Genomic DNA, 25,833 nt, shown 5'->3' on the forward strand with positions numbered 1-25,833 from the left:
AAAAGAATTTTAAATAAAACGAACAATTAAAATTAAACACGAAAACTTATAGCTACGCTTATTTTGGATAGAGGGACTTGATTGGCTGAGTTTGAGAGTAAAGGAAATAAGAAGATTAAGAAGAGACGCAAAATAAGGTGAGCTATTAGCGCATGATGAATATAACTATTTTAAAATTTTAAAATAAATTAATATGATTTTTTAAAGTAACTTTTCAATAGAGTTTTTTTTAAAGAAAAACACATCGGCTAGTACTCCTCCGTCCTATAATATAAAGGATTATTGTTTGACCACTCATCTTATCTTAAAAAAATTTGTACAAATATAAAAAACAAAGTTATGTATAAAGTAATTTGAATAATAAAATAAGTTAAAAAATAAATAATAATTTTAAATTTTTTTTAATAAGACGAGTGGTTAATCTTTATATTTTATATTAGGGTCAATTGCATATTTGCCATCGGTTTGAACCGGTACGGTGAATTTGCCATTATAAAAAATTTTATTGCATATTTGCCACCAAACACAGATAGAACCCAACAACCTTGCCATTAGACTCACAGATCAGACTAACACTGTTAGAAGGTTGGTTTTGATGAAAATTAGGACAATGTTACCTTGCCAAGGAAATTGAAGCAACAGAGTCTTTCCTCTCCTTTTTCTTCTGCCGCCATGGTGCTGCTACAACATGTTGCTGTTACTGCAGTCCGAAGCAGCAAGCCGCTGCAGCTGCCCAAGATGCAGCCGTGCTCGCCGATGTTGTTTGCCGCAGCTTCACAAGCCTCTGCCGTGCTCGCCGCTGCTGCTTCCGTAGCGTCACAAACTGCCGCCGCGCCGTCACGCCGTGGCCGCCCGCCTTGCTGCCCCGCAAAATCCATCCCCGCCTTGCTGCCTTACCATATCCTACTTTATTGCAACCAATTTTTGTTTGATTTGCTCTTGATTTGGAAGAAGAGATGAGAGGATTTGGGGATGTAGTAGGGTTCGAGGATAGGGAAGGGAATCGGCCAATCGGGACCTGCCTTTCTGGGAGATGGGGGCTTCTGCGTGCGAGAGGGGTAGGGAGGGGGGCAAAACGGTCTTGTTGTGCAGCTTTGTTTTTCACATTAGTTTTATGAATTATTTTTGTCTTCTTATTTGCACTAGCTCAAACGGTAATGGTAAACGGAAGGTACACATATCAGTTTTAATGGCAAATTTGCAGTTTGCGTTTTTTTAATGGCTATTTCGAATTAGAGGGTAAGAGTAGTGGTATATTTGCAATTCTCCCTTTATATTATGAGATGGACGGAGAAGTAGTTTGGGAAGGTGTTTTCTCTCACTCAATCTCCCAGCAACGAATAGCAACCTAGGTTCCCATCGCAACTGACCGATCCCCAGCCGCCGCCGCCGCCGCCGCCGCCGCTCAAGGAAGCGCATCAGATGGCATCGCCGTCGCTCAGGGACGCCGTGGGCGGCCTCGACCGCGACCCCTTCGTCTCCCTCCTCGGGAAGCTCATCGGCGAGTCCCGCCGCCTGCAGAACGACCCGCCGGCCCTCGTCCCGCAGGAGGACCTCGTGGCGCAGCACGTGGTCGACGCGCTCCTCCCGGTGTCCATGGAGACCGGGGGCGGCCCGCTCGTCGTGCGGAAGGTGAGCTACGCCGAGGGCCGGAGCAACGTCATCGTCGAGTACCCCGGCACCGTCCCCGGCCGCGCCATCTCCTTCGTCGGCATGCACATGGACGTCGTCCCCGCCAACCCCGACGAATGGGTAGGTTGCTATGGAGATTGTTCTCCTGACGCTGTCAAAAATTGCTTCTCAAGTTTATGCTTCTTTATGAATTAATGATTTGAGTGGTTGCTTGATTTGGTGTGTTTCTGCCGGATATTTTGATTTTGTGATCTTATCTAATTTCGTTGATGGTTGCCTAAATTGCATCATTCTCATATTTACGGGTGGATTATCCTGGTGAGTAGTGACCTTGTTTATGTGAGCTGGTGATTTCTCCATAGTAATAACCGCTTTGTTGTGTGGTTGTTGTAAGAAAATAATAAGTTGCATGCTAGCGTTGCATAAGCATATTGATAGATATGATGGGATATAGTAATGTGAAAAATGGCATATTGTTTACTTCCACTGTGTTGTATACTGCAAAAATCTTTGCTCAATTTCATGATGTTTATTTTTGCTCGTGCTAGCTTTGTTGCGTCAAATTACTAAAAGGTTTACCTCAAGTAAATTTCTCCTTGGTTCTAATTGGTGGCCCAAACGTCTCTACTTGTCCAGGATTTCGATCCCTTCTCACTAACGTTTGACAGTGAAGACAAGGACAAACTTAGGGGCCGTGGGACAACCGACTGCCTTGGCCATGTGGCGCTGGTTGCTCAGCTCATGAGGAGACTTGGTGAGGTCAAGCCGGTGCTGAAACATTCGGTCATTGCGGTGTTCATTGCCAATGAGGAAAACTCACTTATCACTGGCATTGGTGTCGATGGCCTTGTGAAGGATGGGTTGCTGGATAAGCTCAAGAATGGACCCTTGTGAGTATTGTGCTGTTTGATGCATGGAGGGAATGTCCGACTAAACTAATGTGTTGTTCGTGAGGAATATGTGCTGATTTGGTTGTCATTGTTGTGTGGCATTGTGAAGGTTTTGGATAGATACGGCCGATAAGCAGCCTTGCATCGGCACCGGTGGAGTGATTACATGGCATCTGAAGGCAATTGGGAAGCTATTCCACAGTGGCCTCGCACATAAGGTACCTGATTTGAACTTGTCAGAACTCAGAATAGTGTACTTGTTGTGTTATATAGCTCCAGTAGGTTCCAGCAATACACTGCTTCGTGGAAAGAATGCATAAAGCATATGGTTCATTTTCTATGACCTGTGTTCTTTTAAATTGTATAGCTGCATAAATTAAGCTTGCATCCTTGTAGTTAGTGCAAAAGCAACAATTTATATTGATCAATGCCAAATTGAAATGACACAAAAAGGATAAGGAAAGTGACTGCTTAAACATGAGTTATGTTGCAACTTACAGCGTGATCACTCTGCTTTTGAAATGTTATCTGTTGCAACATTACCCCTTGGATTTTTTTTGGGGGGTAAAAAGTGCAGAACGTGTCTTCATCATGCTAGGGAAGATTCATTCGAATATTCAATTGGCTTAGAGGGACAAAACAATTTCAAACATACAAGTTGGGAGACAACAAATATTGTATTTGTATATGAATTACTTTTCTTTTGTGTGTGTCAGGCCATAAATGCCATGGAGTTAAATATGGAAGCACTGAAAGAAATACAGACTATGTTTTACAACGATTTCCCTCCACATGAGAAAGAGAAGCTCTATAAGTTTGCTACCCCATCTACGATCAAACCAACAAAATGGAGCTGTATGTTCAAGTTTTACTTGTGTTTTCTAATGTTACAACTTTTTAGTTGTGTTTCCTAATGTTAAAGAAAACCACTGTGTACAATCCATGCAATTAACAAATGGTGATTTGCAGATCCTGGTGGGGGTCTGAATCAAATTCCTGGAGAATGTACAATTTCAGGGGATATAAGGTCCAACTATTGCTATATGGTTCTTGAATGCACTTTAATTGTACTCAAAAGAAAAATGGTCCAAGCTTTTGTTTTATTATGTTCATACATTGTTATAGGCATGGGGACATGCGGTTGGTGAGGCTTTGTTCCTCCCAGGGGCCCTACCATAAATTTGCTTGGTCATTTAGGCGGTGTTCTTTTCTACTAAAGATGAAGTTAGGGCACATAAAATAAGAAAGCCAATAGTGCATGATTAATTGAGTTTTAATTATTAAAAACTTGAAAAATGGATTTACATGATATTTTAAAACAATTTCATATAGAAAGCTTAAGCACAAAATGCACCGTTTAGCTTTTTAAAAAGCGTGCTAACAGAACCGAGGTAAAATCTATGTCTTAATCAGAAAAGAACGGGGCCTTAGTGTTACAATGCAGCAGAGTATCACTGCACAAATTTTTATATGTTTGCAGGACTAGGGGAAACAAAATAATGGGATCACCAGTATTTCACAAGTCACAACATTCAATAAAGACTGATGCTTCTGTTGTTTCTTCCATATCATTGAAAAATAGTTTTTTAAATTATACTGACCATATTTTTGTACATATTACAGGTTGACTCCTTTCTACAGGTAAAGCCCATTTTTCATGCATGGACTGTTCTCTCTCATAATTTTGTCTCCACTTCTGCCGAATGTTGTTTTAATTTGACAGTTGCATGTTGCCATTCATACAGCACGACATCTGTAGTGAAGAAATTACAAGAGTATGTACATGATATAAATGAGAACATTGAAAAGCTTCCTACTCGTGGTCCGGTATCTAAATATGTTCTTCCTGATGAAAACCTCCGAGGAAGGTGAAGCATATATGACTTTATTCTCTTATGGCAGTAACAGTAACCATCATAATTTACAGATTGATTATCAATTCGCCATTACTTACCATTGATCTTGCTAGGCTTGAGATCACTATTGATGAAGATATTATGAATGGGGTGGCCTGTAATCTCGAGTCGCGAGGCTTTCAAGCATTATGCAAAGCAACTGAGGAAATTGTCGGCCACGTGGAACCATATTCCATTACTGGGAGTCTGCCCCTGATTAGGGAATTACAGGTTTGAGAGGAAACTGGTGCAAGTGTTATCTTGGGAACAATCGCCATTTAACTAAAACAAATTCCTCTTCAAACTTTGCAGGATGAAGGGTTTGATGTTCAGACTGCTGGGTATGGTAAGTACCTTACCAAAAAACTGTTTCCTGATTTCTTTAGGTCATGTCATCAATGAACAATTAATGGAAAAGTCTGTTAACAGTATTCACATGGTTGAGAGTAGTATAGATTAAATTATGTATACCGTTCATTTTTTGTTGAGTTCCACTTGGCATCCTATTATATTGATATACTATCGCGGTAAACAAGTGGAAATGTAGACAGTGTGCTGTAAATGTTTATCTGATGCTTCTTCTGTTCCTGTAGGCTTACTCAAGACATACCACGCAAAGAACGAGTACTGTCTATTTTCAGATATGGCCCAAGGCTTTCAAGTATTTCTGAGCATCATTTCACAGTTGGAAGCAGATGTTTGAGTCTTGTTTTAGGGAGGAAAAAAATGAGCGTTCACTGGTACTTATTCCTGTTACTTGTTGCTCTAATAAAGGCACTCACAGTGCAAGCTACCCAAAATGAGGAACCTCAGGCTAAGGCCACACCTCCTCTCCCACGGTGCAAAGATGCTTTAGGGTGTTCTTAGTTTTTCATGTAAACCCTTGTCATCTTCTATTCTAGTCCTCACATGTTTTCAAACAACATAACATACAAAATTTACCACTAAACACCCTAAAATGTACAAACTAGTATAAAATTTCTCCCCCGCCCTCAATCTCTCCGTTCCCCAATCCACCACAACAGCGCCAACGGAAGCCGGCGGCTCCCCGACCTCTTCCCAGCCAGTGGCTTGGAGGGCGACGGCGGCGTCACGAGAACTCGCTGGGGCCCCTTCTCTCCCTGCTGGCAACGAGGGTGACGGGGGCGCCGTGAGAGCTCATCGGTCCCTCCACTTCCGGTCGGCGATGAGGGCGCAGAGGGGGGCGGCGGCGCGAGAGATCACTAGCCCCTCTACTTTCGGCCGACAGGCCGATGACGAGGGCGCGGAGGGCGGCTGCGGCGCGAGAGCTCACCGGCCCCTCCACTTCTGGCCGTCGACGAGGGCGCGGAGGGCGACGGCAGCGCGAGAGCTCACAGGGCCCCTCTACTCCTAGCCAGGGTTTGCAAAACCGTCAGTAACCGCGCGGTTAATGGTAAAAGAAAAACCACGATAACCTCCTTAAATTCAAATAAATTTAAAAATTAATTTGAAATTTTGATAAATTTTACACGGTTTCGTATGGTTTGCCATGGTTACCGCGCGGTAACTGTGTTTACCATCGGGGCGTGGTAACCTCGGCGGAGGGGGGGGGGGGGCGACGATAGATCCACAATGCCGTGGAGGCTGGGGACAAGACGACAGTGTCCTCGGTCTCGTCTCCACGGCGCGGGAGCGGAGCACGGGGACGAACTCAGCGAAGCAGAGCGGAGCAAGGGGGCGGCGACGGGGTCGGTGACGCAGAGCGGGAGACGGTGACGAGGTCGGCGGCATAGGAGCGGGAGATGGCGACGAGGTCGGCGGCGCGGATCGAGAGGCGATTCTCCCTTGAGGTGGAGCCGACGAGCTCACCGGTTGCCGCTGAATCAAGTTTCCCTGGCGACGAATCGAGTAAGCTCGCCAGAGTGGGTCTACCTCCTCGCCCTAGTCCTCTCCTCGTTCATTCCTCTCCGCCCATTCCTCCCTAGCCATCGCCATCGCCGCGACCCAACCTGTCCCCGCCGCTTTTTCCCGTCCTTTGGCTTCTCCTCTTCCTCGTCAGCACTTGGCACCCGGCGAGCTCCAAGCCTGCTCAGATCTTGGCATGGCAGCGTGGGTTGGCGGGGACGAATGGGGAACATTTGGGAGTAGCAACAGAGAGGGGACCGCTCGCACTTTCTTTTTCAGGCATGAGGAACCCGGACCCTAGCTAGGAGGCGCAAACCTTGCAAGGGCACGAGACCCACCTCCTTTTCTCCTCCACGTCAACAAGGTAACGCTCCACGTAGGAGCATTGTGAAAGGCTTAATAGTTCTCTGCTCTTGGACTCAGTCCATTGTACTAGGAAATCGAGCTCATGTTAGAGCATAAGCAATGGGTGGCTTAGGGTCGTGCCCTTGCTCATGGCCGTCCGACCCAGTTACCTTTCGCGCCTGAGCCGTCTCCTCTGCTAGGCACGCGACTACTAGCGGGGGGACACGCCCCTCGGTCACTTTTCGTTGAGACGGCGTGGGGGCACGTGTTGGGTGCGCGGTGGCCTGGCGTGTGTCCAGTGGACACCGCTCCCACCCCTATATTTTACCGTTCCACCCCTCGCCCTCGTCGTTGGAAGTAGGCAAGAGGCACACGGCAGTGAGGAGGAGCTAGAGGAGGCGAGGTGGTGGAGGAGCCGGCGAATCTGCGATGACCCCGCGGTGGCGACGGCCCCACGACGGCGACGGGCTCACCAGATCCAGGGCCGGCGACGACCCCGCGATGCCAACGGGCGGAGGGAGAGCGGTGGCGGCGCGGCACTCAAGATCCAACCTCCGCGTGCCGCTCGCCGTGGTGGAGGAGCTGTTGGCCACCCTGCGCACCATCGGCGGCCCCACGAAGATCCGCGACAGCGACGACCTCACGGCAGCCGACGACGGGAGAGAGAGGCCGATGGGAGAGAGAGGCCACCCCGCGCTCCCCTCGCGGTCGTCCACCCCGCGCGCTGCTCGCCTTTCGCCACCGTGCACCGTTCGCCATCTATGGAGGAGACGAGAAGAGGAGAGGAAGAGACAAGGACGGCAGCGTCGGTGGGCTGATGAGCCCTTTAGCTGGGCTATAGAAGGGTACTTTCATAATTTTTCACTTTGTGGGCTGGAGTATCTTTATCAAGTGGTCTCAGATTTTGAAGAACCCATTGGAGGTATCCTTCAGTGAGAGATGAGTTCCCTAGAAAGGATCCTCAGTTAGTGAAGACACTCTAAGGGTGGCTTTGGATGTAGATGCCCTTGTACCACGTAGAAGCTCTTGTCAATATCGAACAATTCCATTGTGTGTGACAATCAAGGATGGTGCTTTTCCGCTGGGCCATTTTCGTGGGTTGTTCTGACAATGGCCCGAACTTATGAAGTCTGACAGGCAGCATTTGTTCAGTTTCTCGTTTCATGGGCTGCATACCTGATGGTCATCCTCAATAGCCAGGTTGCAATGGAAATCCATCATCTTGGTGCACGAAATGGGAATATGGGATATCACTACATCCTGGGCCTAGGGTTACCACATTTAGGGTCCATTTGATTGTTAGCAAAAACATAGGAAATTAGAAGATTTTGATTTGTATGAAAAACATAGAATTTTAGAAGATTTTAATCGTATAAGAAAAAAATCCAATGAAGTCTTTTGAAGCAAAGGATTAAATCATATCTTTTCCTTGGAGATTCGTACGGAATGAACAATCCTATACGTATTTTGAAGAAAAGTTAGCAAGAATTCTAATATCTTTTTCATCCGATTCCTGCGTTTATCTCACGTCCTAACCAAACAACCATCTTGTGTGTTTGCAATTATCTATTTTGCATTTGTTTTCCTTGTCAAAAACCTTTTTTTTCTATTTTTTTTGTTTTTTTTAATTTTTGTTTTCTATTCGTTTCAAATGAACCTTTACACTTTATAAGCTCAGTAAGTCATTGACTTGTCCCTAGACTGTCATATGTTCCTAAGTAACCTGGATCACAGGACGAGCTAATGTTCCTGTCCCGGGAACGAAGCATCTGTTTGTTCCTAAGTAACCTGGATCACCAGATGAGCTAACGTTCATGTCCTGTGAATTTTGTTCCCTGATCGAGGGTCGTGATTGATGTATGGGATGAGCAGGGTGTTGCACCTAGCACAAGGCCAATCGTCATAGTAAAAAAACTAGAATCGGTGGGTGACCCGACCGACCTCTCAGTTCACTAGTCTTGGCTTGGGCGGTCGTAGTTCACGTATACATTTATGTTATTATTCCTTTCTATTCACAAGGTGAGGAATAGTATGATGGTTAGGGAATGACGTGTTGGAAATATAGTCATATATCGGCATATTTTAATCCAAAATATTAAGACAATAATAATGCATGAACAATGTGGGATGATCTAGTGATAAAATCTAACATAACAGGAGCATGCTTAAGATAGAATAAGCATCATCATCATACAAAGAACGCAATAGAATTGCGACTAACAAAGATATCAAAAATTGAAATAACAGTAAACGCAGAAGGTTATACCTGTGAATGTCCCTCCGCTGGATTGTGAGGCTGAAGGTGTGGAAGAACCCCACGGCCTCGGCCCGGCGCGCCGCGCGTGTGGCTTTCCGATCCCCACCTCAACCGGTCAATAGGGAGCCTCCAATAACTCCCTATTTAAGTTGAGATACTCCTCTTTTAATTCCCAAGGTGGTATTATTATCCTTAACATTTATTATGGGCCTTTGAGATTTAATAGAATAAATCGGGCCTAGCCCATTTATTCTAACATGACATTGTCAACTCGCTAGCCAATCAGTAGCGATTTTGCTATATATTTGTCGACAAATTTTCTCCCAAAAATTTGACAGATGTAATTACAGTACAATCGTAGTGTAATTACGCTGTAACTTGCATGTAATTACACTGTAACTATAGTGTAACTTGTATGTAACTTTCAAAAATCTCTCTGTAATATGTTATTTCGGTAAAATGGAGGTTGTGGGAACAAATCCTTATACATATGTGTGTGCCGTGATTTTTTTTCTTCCTCAGCAAAACAAATCTTGTAATAGATATAATGATTTAAAATTACATGAAACTTACGTACAAGTTACACTGTAGTTACATGCAAGTTACAGTGTAATTACATATAAGTTACAGTGTAATTACACTACGATTGTATTACAATTACATCTGTCAAATTTTTAGGAGAAAATTTATCGCCAAATGTATAGGTGGTCCCATCAGTAGTGGTTTAATGTCTGGTTCACCTGAAAACCAACTGGTTCTCTAAATGCATGTCTAGCGAGTTGATTTTTAGGTGAACCAGATATTAAACCGTTACTGTTTGGCAGCGAGTTGACAACGTCATTCCCTAACCATCATGTTATTGCTCACCTTGCGAGTTGACTAGAGCATTTGTGCAATTATTGTTCATTCATCCATAATACAACCAAGCAGGAGTGGGGTTTATTATCTTCCGATGACCCAACCTAAAATATTTTTGTATTTGATTTAGTGATCATAGCCCCAAAACCCCTTTTGCCAAACACCAGGTCCCTCACAAATCTATCTGTCGACTACAGAACATCGACAACGACCATCACATTGCCTCAGCCAGCAGACATGTTACTAGCAGGATAAAGGAAGAGGTGGTGAAGAGAAGAGGAAGGGATGGAGATGGAGGTTCTATGTTGCCTGGTCGTGCAAGAGGCACTGACTGATAGCAACCGAGCAGGAGAACAAAAGATTGGGAGCTGCTTGGGGAAATAAGTGAAGGGGGATTATGTTAACGGGCCAGACAAGTCCATCTGCCCTAGCTAACAACACAACGAGAGAAAGGGAGGAGCTTGGCACTAGATTTGCTCGCACCACCTCTTCTTGTGCGAGCGTCACTCGAGTTCTCTGGTCTCGACGCTATGTTATACCTTGCCTTCTTCTCCAATGTCCTCTCGTTCCGATCCATCGTCCCCAAGAATGTATATGGTCATCGAGCCACGTCCCTAACTAGCATATCCTAAATAAGTAGTATACCCCTGTTGTCCCATGCTTTCGAAGATGTCGTCCCATATTTCTCGTTCCTGTTCCTCAAAGCATCAAACCCCGCGGGAGCATTAGCGACTAGGGTTCATTCCAGCAAGGATACCAAAGCAAGCGCGCAGACGCAGACCAGACCATTTGCGCGCCTCGCGGTGCAGCAGCATGCAGTGCTACCTCATCTACTCCCTCCGGCTAAAAAAAGACAAACTCTGGATTTCCGTGTCTCGTTTGACTGTCCGTCTTATATGAAATTTTTTTATAATTAGTATTTTCATTGTTGTCAGATGATAAAACATGATTAATACTCTATGCGTGACTTGTCTTTTTAATCTTTTTCATATTTTTTTTAAATAAGATAAATGGTTAAACGTTGGACATAAAAAACCGAGGGTTTACTTTTTTTTTTTGGGTACGAAGAGAGTAGCTGTTACGACCACCTAGCAGGCTAGCAGTAACATGTGTTGATGGTGCGTGCGGAATGAACAGCCGCATGTGGCGAACCACGATAGGACATGACATTTCGTTTCACGTACCGTACGCCGTCGGTACGTGCAGGTCTATCGACCGCGACCGAAAACAGCCACCAGATCGATCGTGGTCGTGGATCAGCTCAACCACGTACCAGATTCTCTGCCCGACCGATCGATCGATTGGCACTACGTGCTGTTAGTACTAGCCTAGCTAGCTCGATAGCTGCAGGGGCAGCGTCACATATGCACGAGATGAGAGACGCGCAAGCGTACACTCCGTGCACTGCCCAGTTTCCTTCTTTTGATGCACCAGGGGGTCCAGGGCCGGATCGAGCTGCACACGCACCAATTAACACGTACAGGATGCCACAGCTTTTGTACCAAATTACAATGTAGTAGCAAGGCTCACCAGCCGCGGAATGGGTTAAGCTCCCGTGCGGTCCCCGACCTGGGCGCGTCGTCGGCTAGAGTAGCGCTGGGTACGCGATTGCATGGGAGTACTCAACTGGTCGGGTAATTGGGGCATGGATGCATGAGCTGTTTCGGTTGGTTCTGCGGTTGGCTGTGACCTGTCACGTTTTGTTGCTTTGCTTGGACACATCCACAGCCCCTGCCACGCATTACCCCACGACTATGCGACTGATAGACCACTATAGTGTTTTTACTGTTTTTACAGGGCATGCAGAGACCTCGTACGTCCTTGGGGTTACTTACGCATATTACTTTTCGTGATACTAGTATTCAAAAATTGAGAATGGATACATCTCAAGAAAATGAGAATGCATCAAGCAATGGCGGAGACCCCAAATGAAAGGGGCCAACTACAGAGATGAAATCGATCGCTTCTAGAGAAAAAAAAAGGAAAATGAATCAATTACATCAGATAATCGTTCTTAAGCATGAATGATAATGTGTGCCTGAGAGCACAAAACCTCTGTTTCCATGTTTGATTAATACATGATATATAATATATGACCGTCATGGACATGTGATTTTTTTAATGGAACATTTAACTATTTACCATTTTTAAGACGTGGCGTGAATAATTTATCATTTATAGTTTATGACAAGTGGGTCCAGGTAAACTGTTAAACATCACATCTAACATTGGTAAATAGTTAAATATCTTTTTAATGGGTACGCAATGTTTAAAATTATTTTGAGCAATGAGAAAATATTCCATGATATAACAACGGAAGAATATATAAAAGAAAATATTTTCATATCGCTAAAAGTATATCAAAGCCTCTTATTTATATTCGTAGTACTAGGATGAGACTCATCTTATAATAAGTTGTTAAATTTTATGCCGGAGGGAGTGAATAGTGATAAATGTTTCAAAAAAAATAGTAATATAGTCATATAGGACGCATCATTAATTGATGCTATGCATGTCCTAAAATGTCATCTGTCTAAGATCCAGGCAGTACTCCCTCCGTCCCATTTTAAACGTAGCCATGACTTTTCGTGTCCAAATTTGATCATCCATCATTCGAACTTTTTATGATTAGTAATTTTAGTGTTATTAGATGATAAAGTACTTTTATGCATAACTTATGTTTTTTAATTTTTTTTTAAAAAAAATTCAAACAAGACGAACGATCAAAATTAGTTTGCTTGGGGTCAGACCGCCAAGAATACATTTCCTTATAGTTAGCTGCCAAGAAATCTGAATATCCCTGACTCTTTAGACTTAGCGGTATTTACATGGCGGTCGGCCAACGGAATAATTAACCTTAATGGTTTTCAGGCTATTTTTGACCGCCAAGGACATTATATTTTCTTGTAGTGCACACGAAAACTTATGTCTGCGTTTAAAATACGACGGATGGAGTACTTAACTAGCTAGCCCCTCCTGCAAAGTGCGAACTTAATTTATCTTAACCTGTGTATCAAGGAGGTTCCACAGAATGACATGTAATCGATGCATGCATGGAATTAATGGATATTGGACCCCTCTATGTCTTAAATATATATGAAAATGACGTGGAGCATTGTAGTCCCTAATAATATGCCCTAAATAGTACTGTGACTATGTAATGCCGCTAACGTACTCAGGGACACTGATACTCTTACACTAATTTGTCTCAAGTACTGAAACCCAACACCAACAGTGCATGCTAAGCGCCTAATTAAGCATCTAGCCCCATGCTTGGCGACTGGCAGAGCGTTGAGGAGTGACTTCACCAGCTTTTGCTGACCATCCAGAGCTAGCCATGACGATCACGAATTCGCTGATATATCGATCTGCCAGCCAGTGTGGATAGATAGATCTGCATATATACTAGTCACGCATGCTCCTTGGCAGGGCGCCCCCCAGCGTAGGGCAGTGTACAGTGGCTAGCGTCTGCCTACGTACGGCTGCTGCTGCGTGCAATCGAGCAATGCATCATTGCGTCGATCTGCACGATGCATGCATGTCTCCGCTCTTGTGCCAGCCAGCGAATGTAATGGACACGTACTATACACACACCATTGATTGATCTCGAGCTTGTATAGTACGTCGTGATCGGCCGATCGAACGAACGCGTGCGAATCGCATGCGCGCGTGATGGCCAATGGATCATCGATCGTATGCATGCATGCAATGCATTCGCGTGACTGTTCCATCCAACGGGCTAATCCTTTCTTTCTTCTGTTCCTACTGATGATATGCCACTTGCCACGCCAATCAACGCATTTCACTGTCCCAGAACAAGGGTTATAGTACTGTTAGCGTACGCGTTAGGGCCCCAAGTGCGGTGCATACATTATTAATGAAGACCATCTGACATGAAGGTACTCACGCTATTAGATCTACAGACCCACCTCTGCTCGGTCATACTGACTTGTACTGAGCTCTCCATGCTTCAAACAGTTCTGTGTATGGTATATAGTATGTAAGATCTGTCTAGGAGGTTACAACGACTTACAAGTTGAAACCCCCCATACTCGTATGCGTGCTTTAATCCAATGCGATGCTGGTGCTTTCGTACGCAGGAGAGCAAGGACCACCACGTGACCGGAACCCTCTGTTTCGGAGCACGGACACGAGCGATTGTACCGAGATGTGGCGTACGTATACGTTCCTATCAACATCACCGAAACGGACGTAGACGACCAAAAACCAGAAGGCGGAAGGGTGGGTGTGGATGGGCCGTCGGCTAGCTCGTCGCATGCGCACCGCGTACGCCTACGTTATCGAGTCAGCTTCCACGCACGTACGGTTCCACCACGAACGAGGACAGCGCGGTTGGTATACGTCGGTCTAACCATCCACCGGTCCACTACTAGCTCGCCATGCATGCAGCTCATCTGTCTCGGCCTAGAAACCGGGCCGGGGCGCGCGCCGGTGAACCTACTACTTGCTGGCTGCCGCAGCGCCCCCGCCCGCGCGCGCGCATATGCGTCCGTTCGCGTGGCACCAAAGCGCATTGATTCCATCCCTTGTCTCGCACAGGCCGGAGGGGGGGCCATCCGCGCCATGCGATGCATGCATGGGCGCGCGCGTCTGCCTCCCCGCCCGCCCGCTGCGACGTCCCTCCAAAAAAAACGGCCGGCCGGGCGGCACGGTGCGCAACTGCACATGCCCACGCTGCATGCGCCTGCGCCGAGAGCGCGCAGCCCGGCCGGCGGCGCGTGTCAGCGAGGGAGGGAGGGGTGATGGTGGGTGAGCCCGGCCTGCCTGCCTGCCTGCATGCCTCGCGCGCGCAAGCGCAAACCGCACACACGGCAGGCAGGCAACAGAGCGCCTTGTTGTTGGCCGCCGGGAACGAGAAGCCCGTGAACGACCGAGCGAGGCCGCGCCCTCCTGCGCGCGCACAGTGACGCCCGCCGTGCCGGCCGGGAGGATCTGTCGTTGCGCTGCCCGCGCGCCGGCCCGCGCGTTTCGGACGCTTGTGCTTGTCCACACGTTCGTCGCTCACGAAAAACGTACCGATGCCTAGTCCAAGGGCTGATGTTACTTACTACTACTACTACTACAACTGATCTCGAAGTAGCCGGTTCTGGATACATGTAGCCGTGGACCGTTTGCAACGTCAGATCGAGTGCGTACAGCGTAGCGCGCTATATACAGTGTGTACAGAGTAACCGTGTATCGATCCAAGGACATGGGTAGCAGGAGGAGCAATACAGAGAACTGACTGTAAGATAGAGTTTCTTTCTCTTCGCTTCTATACGCAGTACAAGTATTAGAGCAAGTTTAATAGTACATCCAACTACAAGCTCCAATTTATTTATAGCTAATTTAATAGTCGATTTGTACAATAGTTGCTTACTATACTATTAATACCTGGTCCCACATGTTATATACACATCACGTCTTGTAATCCGTGCTGTAGCTGGCTACAGATTTGTAGCCCGCTGATCTTCTCTCCTATTTTATCACTTTAAAATATGTTTATAGCTGGCTTATAGCCTATACCTGCTCTTATACTGTACTACTATTGTGTTCTAAGATTGGACCATGTGGTCCAATTTGTCAGGGGAATCCATGTGACGAGCAACGATCTCGAAAACCGCGTCACAGAGCAGTGATGGGTACAAATCTCGGGCAGCATAGACACGAACAAACTTGCGAGTGTAGGTGTGCCATGCACTCATGCAGGCAGCCGTAAACTTTTTGGGACAGGTCAGTCTCACCAAACTTTCTACGAGTACTTTGCCAGTTTGCCTGGTTGAAACGTCGGGATTTTGTCAATTTAAATGCATCGATTCGTGTGAAATTTAGGGGTTGTTTGTTCCCTCCCAAACATTGCCAAACCTTCTTGCCAAACCTAGCCAAATATATGGCTTATAAATTGATGGACACACCTTAGACATGGTTTGACTAGAAAATGGTTGTATGACACGTGGGCCTTTAAATTAGAAAACTGTGGCATGCCACAAGTTTGGAAGTGAAACAAACATATGTCTTAAAAAGTGTGGCAAAGTTTGTTAAAGTGAGGGAGTGAACCAAACTCCCTCCGTCTCACTTACGAGCAACTATGAGTTTCCGTGGCTAATTTTAATCGTTTGTTTTATTTTAAAAATTATAATTAGTATTTTTTATTGTTATGACATGATAGAACATGAATATTACTTTATATTTGACTTATGTTTTTAAATTTTTTAAAAAACTTTTTAAATAAGACGGACGATCAAAGTTGAGCACGGAAAATTATGGCTGCACTTAAAATAGGATGAAGGGAGTACAACTATGTGTTTAATATAGTACTACTAGTATTCCCTCTATCCCATAAAAATTAATCTAGTACTCCCTCTATACTCGTAAAGGAAGTCGTTTAGGATAATGTTTAAGTCAAATCTTATGAATATAAATTATGAATATCTCTTAAGTTGTTGAGTTTAAAAATGTAAAAATTATATGAATAGATTTGTCTTGAAAAATACTTTCATAAAAGTATACATATACCAATTTTCAATAAATAATTTTATAGAAACAAGAAGTCAAAATTGTGTTTTGGAGACCGTGCCGCTGTCCAAAACGACCTCCTTTACGAGTACGGAGGGAGTACTGGATGTGACACATTAATTTGGACATACCTCTATTTAGATCCGTTGTACTAGAATATGTCACACCCAATTCTAAGTTCGTTTTTTATGAGACGAAGGGAGTACTTAGAGTGGGTTTAGAATTGTTTTTTTCTTATTTTTGTAAGAAATGTACTCGTAATTGTGATGTTAGTTTTCTAAAAAAACTAATGGGACCTGGTTTTCATATGATCCTGGTAAAACTTTATAAAAAGAACTGCTCATCTCGTTTGGAGTACAAAATCCTAAAAATGCAAGAAAATAAAAGCACAAGATTGGAATGTCACGGCATTTCAAATCCCATGGAAAAAAATTTGTAAGAATTATTCAAAGCATGTATTCCGATGGCTCATAGAAAAAAGAGTAAATTACACGCGAAGATGTCATATTATCATCTAGACTCGTAAACTTGAAAAATTGCACATTGAGATCCACTATCTTGTTTTAATGATCCATAAGTGGTCCAAAGTGTGTTTGACTATAGCCGAACGCCTATGTGGCGCTCCACATCTTAACGTGGTGGTAATTTTGTAATTACCCCCTATTGCTACAATAGTCATCGAAATCCCCCAAAATATTCTAAATCCCTTTGCATTCCCCCCCCCCCGCCGCGTGCTTCCATGGGAGAGGCCTAAGTATCACGAGGATGATGTCGGCAGTCATCGGCGGTACGAGATGATTGAGGTGTTAATTTGGGTTGTGCGACAAACGATGCTCGATAGGCGACGGACAACGCACCTTCCTCGTCGACACGACGGTTGCGATGGACCTCAACTTTAAGGGAGAAGATTAATCGGTGTCCCTACCGTCGTTACCTCATCGTTTCCTGCCGCCTCCGAACAGCATCCTCATCATTGCAACCCTAGTCGTCAGGGGAATGCAAAGAGACGAAGGGATTCGGGGGGATTTCGATGACTACATTAGCAGTAGGGGGTAAGTACAAAATTATAGCCTCGTCGAGATGCGGAGGAGGCTGGATGCAAAATGCTGCCTACGTGGAGCGCCATGTAGGCAGCCAACTCTGGTCAAACGCGCTATGGACCGGCTATGATTTATTAAAACAAGATTATGGATCTTAATGTGTAATTTTTCAAGTTTATAGATCTAAGTGATATCTTTGTTTAAGTTTAAGAACCGGTCATGTATTTTACTCTAGAAAAAATATAGAAATTTTGTGATATAGGTTAGTTACCCCATCTGTCTCTAAAATACTTAGTTCCTAGAATCCAAATGCACATTTTGTAACGAGAGTAAATTACTCTAATGCCTCTAATTAATAGAAAATTAGTTTGGTGAGTTGGTAGATAACGGGGTATTGAAGGATAAATTTTCTTGATTCGTGAACCAATATTAAGTAATAAGGTACTACGTATGAGTTAGATTTATTTTGAACAAAGTTTAAGCTCTATAAATTTATTTTTTTTAGACGAAAGGAGTAGATTAGAGTGAGGGTAAAGAGAGAAAAGGATATTGCATCGATATATCAAAGGAAATGAAAGCCATGAGGTTGGAGTTCACGTTTAAAATCTAAAGATTTGAATCACACTTGGTATTCCACATAAATTTGACAAACCCTAAATCCTATGATCCAAATGATTTCACTAAGAAATTTCCTATGAATTCATATCCATTATTTTTCCTTTAAAAATACTATAACCCAAAGGTCTCGGTCCTACGGAAATTAGGGAGACATCGTGTTTGGGATAGGCTGATTTTTCCTTTACTACTCAAAAATCAGAAACTACCTAAAATTGACAGAATCTGACCTCGGGTATCCTTGTACTCCCTGTCAAAAAAATTTCCAATTCTACTCCCTTCGTACTAAAATATAACAACTTCGTATTCAAAATTTGTTCCAGAATATATATAACAATTTCTTCACCTACATTCTCTTCTTAACCTATCACAATCTTCTATCATTCAAATTCTATACCAACTTTCTCTTCTCAATCAATCACAACTTTCTTCCATTTAATTCTACCATCTTTTTTAATACCTGTGTCTGAGCCTAAAACTCTTTATATTTTAAGACGGAGGTAGTATATATGAAAATAACTCCTCTCTCGGTAAAAAAAGAACTATAAATATGAATCTACATATAGGACAGCGGGAGTATATGATGGACGGAAAGAACGGCGGACTGAAGCTACAAGTGCAGAACCACAAAAAGGATGGTTAAGCACTTAAGCTTATCTAATCCTTCTTGCTTTGGAAGAACTGCCTGCTTGCGTTCAGTATATAAAAAATTTAACTCTCCTGTATTAAAAAAAAAAAGAACAGGCAGTTCTCCTGACGATCTTCACTAAAAAAAAGCAATAAAAGCTGAAAAGCTGGGCAGATTCTTGCAGAAGATTATAGTACTCGTATGATCTTGTCTGTTGGAGTAGTCGCTACTTGTACTGGCATGTGCACGCTTCCATGTTTCTACTCCTACAAGTTTAATACTAGTACTAATATATATACCATGTATCTACTCTACGAGTTCAGTACTAGTATATGTACAACTCATCGTGACAGTGTGAGTAGTAAGCAGTGCGAATAATACTTGATACACGGTGACCGAATGTAGTAAAGTAAAGCTAGCCTAGCATGTAATTATTTTTCGGAATTGCTAAAAGACTGTCCCAGGTTTTTTTTGAGGAAAAAAACTTTTAAATGTAACTATAGCAGTACAAACACGCCCACCATTATTCTTAATAAACGCACACTATACATCTAACGAGACCATATATGAATTGAAGTGATTTGTTCTTTAAAATTTAGACCAGTACAGACCGGTTTTGCAATAATTACGTACACTACAAATTTTGAAATGAATATGCTTATATGCCTCAATTATTTGTCTCTGTCTGGTTCCTGCGACCCAGTGCTCATTGTGTCTCCATAGCTTGGACAAGGACAACAATGGGTACTGTGGCAAAAGTAGCATGAGTTAATTAATAGGCAAAAAGTTAATCGCACGAGTTAAGCTAAGCCCTGAATTTTGGGCGATGCATGATTGATTGCTCTAGGGCTTATGGAGCTATGGTCATTGCTCGCATCACTGAAGTACTGCTTCATGTTACTCATGTGGCCTCCTTGTCTCCTCGTCATTCCCTGTACTGTTAATCCATGTGACATTGGTGTATATCTGTTGTTCCTACCCTGATTCTCGTCCTTCATCTAGCTGGAAATGTTATACCTTAAGAATAACAAATCACAAAGTTGGATTGTTAACTTTCGGAGACTGTCTGCTAGCTGCCTAGCTGGACCAGTTCCTCAATAATTTACATATTCGGGAAGATAAAAATTCCATGTGCCAACATTTCTGTCTTGTTTTCAACCTTAAGATGAACATTTCAGGTCTTGAAACCCATCTAGAAATTGGGAATAAATTTTTGACAGAACTTTACAAATTCAAACAAGAACTTTAGGGGCAATTTCCTTTGCTTCGTTGCTCACGTTGAATATCTTTTGTCCCTTGTTGCCTAGGAAGGAGCCCATTCTACGATATTAAACTTCTGCAAATGTCTAAAAAATAAAGGAATCATAAACTTCAAGCTTTAATATAGTTTAATCTGAATAATTACATCAAATGTTTCGTTTTCCAACATTGGCCTCTTCTCTTTGCCAGCGTGTATGCCATTCTCTGTAGTGTGAATTGATCAATCTTCCTCAAATTCACTACTTCTTCCTTGTTCTCTGCAGCTTCAGGTTCTTAGGTGTAGTTTTATTTTGCTTGTTTAGGACTTCCTTAAAGAATTGAATGGGTAGGAAACGCTCATTCTCAAGGTTAAGGCTGTGTTCGTTTGTGTGAGATAGGGTGAGAAAACACCTCGTTTTCCGTGCGCACGCTTCCCAAATTACTAAACGGTGTGTTTTTTGTAAAAATTTTCTATAGGAAAGTTGCTTTAAAAAATCATATTAATCCATTTTTGAAATTTAAAATAGTTTATACTCAATTAATCATGCGCTAATGGCTCACCTCGTTTTGCGTATCTTCCCAATCTTTTCAATCCCCTATCTCTCAAATTGTAACATCCTGAAAATTCTCAATAATAAAAATCACTAAAATTTTGAACTTTTTAAAACTTTTGCATCATGCTGGTTGTTATAACTGCTATTGCTTTCCAAACCGTAAATGATTACAAAGAAAGTAAAGAAAAGAACTACATTTAAGCAATAGATATAATTTAAGAGAGTATATTATTTATGTTTAACCCTACAAGTATTTATGCACAAAAGTTCCAAATTGCATTCGGGGGTTGAAATTTAATAGATTAAACCCCTCCATAAAATAAACTAACATATAAATAAATTGAGCTAATGTGTTACTGCGTTAATAACGGTCTCATTAGGAAATTATAGAATCTTTAATAAATCTTAAATATCGGACAATATTAAATTTTGGGAAAATTCACATTTGGACACTTAATATGGTCACCCAAATGCTTAGGAGTAATACAAATTTAATTTATAACTTTTCCCAATTTATAAATCAACCAAAGCCCTAAAAGTAGGAAAATAGGAATACTTAGAAAAATATATAATAAAAATAAAAATAAGTTCAATATTAAATTTGAATACAAATTTCAATGGAATAACTTAGGATTGGTGTATTTTTACATTGTGACAAAATTAGTGGCAACAATATATTTTTCCTAATTGCAAAGTACCCTCTAAATTCAAAAATAGTTGGCTAGCACTGTTCATTAGCCCCTAGGTGTTCGATTTGGTTTCTAGCCATCCTAGCTCTCTTTCTCCCCACTGTTGCGCCGCCCTAGCCGGCCTCGAGCCCCGCCCGCACCGGCGCCGTCGCCGTCGCCTCGCTCTGCCACCGCTGCCGCGCCGCCGCATCATGTCGCGTCGCCGTCGCCGCGCCGTCTCCAACCCGCCGTCGGCTGCGCCGCGCCGCTCGTGTCACCGTCGCCGTCACCCGCGTCGCGCCGAGCCTCGCACCAGTCGCGTCGCCGTCGCCGTCGCATCAGTGCCTCGCGCCCCGTGCGCCGCTGCCGCGCCATCGCGTCACCGCGTGTCACCGTCGCCGCCTTGAGCCCCGCGCTGCCGTGCGCCATCACGTCGCTCTCGAGCCCCGTGTGCCATCATGTCGTCCTCGAGCCCCGTGCGCCGTCCGTCGCGTCGACTATTAAGCCACCCTTCCCACACCCTATAAATACCCCCTCCCATCTCCCTTCCTCCCCACACACCATGTTGGCTGCCATCACAAGGCCCCAAGAGCCCCCACGAGCTCGTCCACCCCTCTCTGCCTCTTCTTCTCCCTTGTATGCATTTTCTCAAACACCTTGTGTGCATGCCGGCAGCTTCTTCTCCGCTCCACCAACGCCGCCGAGCTTCGTCGTTCCTCCATCTCTCGGTAAGTCCTCGCTCCTATGTCCTCTCCTAGTTCCGTAGAAACTAGAGCCCCCTTTAATTTCGCCAATTAGCAACCGTAGCCATGCCGGTCCGGCCACCGTTTTGCCGCCGGTGAGCTCGCTGTGGACAGGCCATCCCGGAGCCCCTCCTCTCCATCTAGCCAGCAAAATGGAACCCTCACACGCCATAGATGCTGACGCCCTCACCAATTCGGTCGGAAACCCTCCTTATCGCCTTAGCACCTAGCTACCCGTGCCCGGCCATGGCGGCCTTGCAGCGCCGCTCGCCCCCGCGCCGTCCTGCGCCATGACCGCCGGCAGGTGTGCGCCGTGACCGCCGGCAGGTGGACGCCAGAGCCTTGCCGCTCCCTTCCCTGGTCGCTGTCGGGTCACCCTCGCCCGGGCCTAGCCGCGCCGTGCTCTGCTCGGCCGATGGCTGGAGGTAGAAGACGATAAAGAAAGAACGAGAGAGAGAGAGCAGTCGGGCGCACTTGTCAATGGTTCATAGGATTTGCTTTAGAAAAATAATCCAGTAGGAAAGCAAATACAATCCTAAACCCCACATGTCAGTCACTTGGAGTTTTGGATAAAGTTTAGGAATAAAAATAATGGATTAGGAACAGTACCTTTTTACAATTTCTCAGATTTATTCAAATTTGAATCTTTAAACTAGCGTAACTCTCTCATTTTAACTCGGATTTGAGTGAAACTTGAACCTAAATTTATCTAAATTCATAAGCTTTCCAATGGTATATAATTCACTATTTGATAAAATACATTTATAATTATTAAATAATTAATACTAAGATAATGCATAATAGTCAACTTAAAAATGTGCTAACAAATAAAATTAGTACTTTACAGTAAGGTAGATGTAAGAATATTTGTCTTTAACATGCTTTGTCAATGTAACAACCACACAAACTAATTTTAAATGATGTCTCAAATTAATGTATAGGAAGATACTAGTACTATTAAATGGTTGTATAATTAAACCCCATGACTTATAGATTATTTAAATAATAAAGTTAGCCTTATAATTAGGTAAATCAAACATGAATACAGATAGATGAGTCTTTAATTTATTTATGAGGAATAGGTACAGAATTGTTATGATAGAACCACCCAAATAAGGTTGAGTCGGTTAGCATCCAATAATTACTCAAAGAGTAAAATCACTTGCCAACCCACTTAAATCACATATATTGTACAATCCATTTAAAATCATACATAATAACAATAACCTACCTTTAGCATATATTAAACCAAGGAGTATATGACAAACATGTATGGTGGATAAATACTAGTTATAAATCTTGACCTCATATAATTATAGTTCAACTGTAAGTTAGGATTGTTCATTAAGGGATAATCTGTAACTATAATATGATTAACCTAAACAACTCTAACATACAAAGCATGGATAATTATTAACCTTTTCTAATTTATCGTGACAAGTAAAATATTTTCATAATTAAAGCAAAGCCTCCATCAATAAAATAATAATACAAATGGTTCCCTGCGATTAATTGCTTGATCCCAAATCCATCTAACAACAGAACCTCTGGTATGTAACCGTGCTATTTAGATAGATGCATATATAGCCATAATCCTTCCATAGCCATTTGATAGAATAAATCGCCGATTAGCCAAATATATATGTATCCCATAAATGCTATGTTGGTTAACTCCTAAATCGACCACGATGACAATAGAAAGATTAAGAAGCCTTAGCCCTAGCATGATTGAAATCCATTAGCAAACACGAATAGTATGAGCAACCCTAGGATCGACCCCAACAATTATCTTTTGCTTGTGCATATTTGCTTGTTGTTTGAATATTGGTTTTTCTCGCGTATTATAGACCTTGTGTATCGGTTAGTCGTGAGGCAACGTCTACAACTTCCAGGAGGTGAAGGTTGATCAAGATTATATCAATAATAAGAATTATCCTGAGCAGGCAAGTCATCACTATTCCTTGAACATGTTGATCCCAATTGCGAAAATTATTTTGTTTACAAATAAAATTGCATGCAATGATGAACATCCTACTTGTGATTATGCCATGCCTTGATTATTGTTTACCCTTATTCCCTTGTAACCATGATTACGTATGAGTCCCTAGTCAACTATGACAAATGCTTAGAAATGCTACTCTAGAATCATGCATTCTCATATTTATCAAATGCTATATGCTTGGGCAATTACCTTTGGGAAGGTATTGAGATGCGGCATGTGGAGACATAAGCGCCACATTGCCATGATGTTGATGACATGATTTGTGAAAGGAGAAATAAAATTAAACAACTGTTTTCGACTGGGGCGGACGGAGGATTTGGGTGGTATCCGGAAAAGGCTAGTATCGTCCCCGGTCAATTAAGGACCGAGCCATGAAGTTAAGCATGAAACTACCCCCGTACAACCGCACTTCTCGTATGGGTATAGACCTAGCGGAGTAGATAGCTGAGTGGAATCCATGCATAGTGGTTTCTTGATGTGTGAGGCAGGGGCTCTACGGTGGGGCAGCCATTGGTAGAACCGCGAGGTGGGTGTCTACAGTGGTGTCGCCATCGGTAGGACTGCCATGTGAGAATTTAAACATAATTATAACTTAATGCATGTGTGAGTCTTTCCTTCCCGGGTGCGCTAGAACTCCTCTCACTGCTAGAAACCGTGTACGCCTAGAGTGCATGAGGATGTAAAGTTCATGGAGCGGGTATTGCCAATGTGAGGTTATCGAAAAGCTTTGCCGTGACGCGTCTCATGTGTTGGGACGGGCTCATGTGTTGGGCAGTCGCGAAGTGCGGGTAAAGTGTACATCCACTGCAGTATGAGTAAACCAAATCTATTCGAATAGCCGTGCTCGCGGTTATTGAGCACCGGGACGTGTATTACACTTGGCTAGACTCTAAATTCTTAACTTGTGTGGGATGGGTTATTGCATGATGATTTTATGCTGATGGAGCCACTTCCTGAGAGGCGGGAAGGTGGACGTCCTCAGAAAACCATGACGATTCAATGGCGGGAAGCTATCCATGGGATCACAATGGATGGTGGACAGAACCATCGTTATTTAATGTGAACACTGGTATTAAAACTTGATCAGTCTATGCTAGGTCTCAGGCTTGTGAAAAGATTTGCAAAGCTTGCTTTACGCAAAAGAACCTGGAGCCCTTCCTTGAAATACCCTCTATCATATGCATTGTTGCTGTGGTGGCTTGCTGAGTACGGTTGGTACTCACCCTTGCTATTTATATATCTTTTAGGAGAGTGTTGAAGAGAAGCCCTTGTCGGTACGCTTGCGTATCCAACAAGATGATTGGAGTGCGGTCTTGTTCTAGGTCTCGTTCCCCAGTGGACTGCCTGTGGCATGTTAACCGGGCCCTTATATTATTTTGTCTTCCGCTGTTGTTCTCTGATAGTTGTTGGCCCACCTGGCTCTAATGTAAGTATTTAACTCTTTTAGCCTGAATTCATTCGTGATATGTTGTGATTCAACTATGTATGTGTGTACCAACTACTGATCCAGGGATTGGTACGGATAAACACAGATGATTTCCGATTTCCAAAATCGGGGGTCTACACAAACTCACCCTAAGTCCACTTTGGCTGTGTTTAGTTCCTTCCAAAGTTGGAAGTTTGGGTTGAAATTGGTACTATGTGACTGAAAAGTTGTGTGCGTATGATAGGTTGATGTGATGGAAAAAGTTGGAAGTTTGGATCCAAAGTTTGGGTCTAAACACAGCCTTTATTCTAAACATAGTGAAAGAATGATTTACCCTCCTTACATGTGAAACAAACCATTTAACACCTCCCCCCCTCCTCTTTCCAACTCAAACCAGGATAATATCAATCCTACTTGAAACACGTTATAAAAATATAGTCAAACCCACATGTCATCCCTATCCATCTTCTTCCTCTTTTCCCATCTCCTTCGCCATCATAGTCCAACGAGCTAGGTCCACTTGTCATCACCTCTCTAGGGCGCCCCTGTCTCCTTGCAGAAACACTATTCAAACAATACCAACGAGAGAGAGCAAGAGATATGAGAGAAAGGGTCATTCCTCAAGGCGACAACTTTGTGAGAGGATGTCGTAGCGAAGA

At 43.4% G+C, this 25,833-nt stretch overlaps 1 protein-coding gene across 1 annotated transcript; it reads left to right on the top strand.

Annotated features, from left to right (window-relative positions):
* Positions 1-1,302: 1,302 nt before the first annotated feature.
* LOC4330380 (acetylornithine deacetylase) lies at positions 1,303-5,217 on the top strand. Its single transcript, XM_015772113.3, has 10 exons — positions 1,303-1,752; positions 2,269-2,522; positions 2,632-2,740; positions 3,239-3,377; positions 3,492-3,549; positions 4,146-4,163; positions 4,268-4,390; positions 4,492-4,648; positions 4,730-4,763; positions 5,011-5,217. Exons 1-10 carry the CDS (start codon positions 1,423-1,425, stop codon positions 5,118-5,120), a joined length of 1,332 nt encoding a protein of 443 aa, XP_015627599.1. The 5' UTR covers positions 1,303-1,422; the 3' UTR covers positions 5,121-5,217.
* Positions 5,218-25,833: the final 20,616 nt, after the last annotated feature.

This window comes from Oryza sativa, chromosome 2 (assembly GCF_034140825.1).
Source record: "Oryza sativa Japonica Group chromosome 2, ASM3414082v1".
NCBI lineage: Eukaryota > Viridiplantae > Streptophyta > Magnoliopsida > Poales > Poaceae > Oryza > Oryza sativa.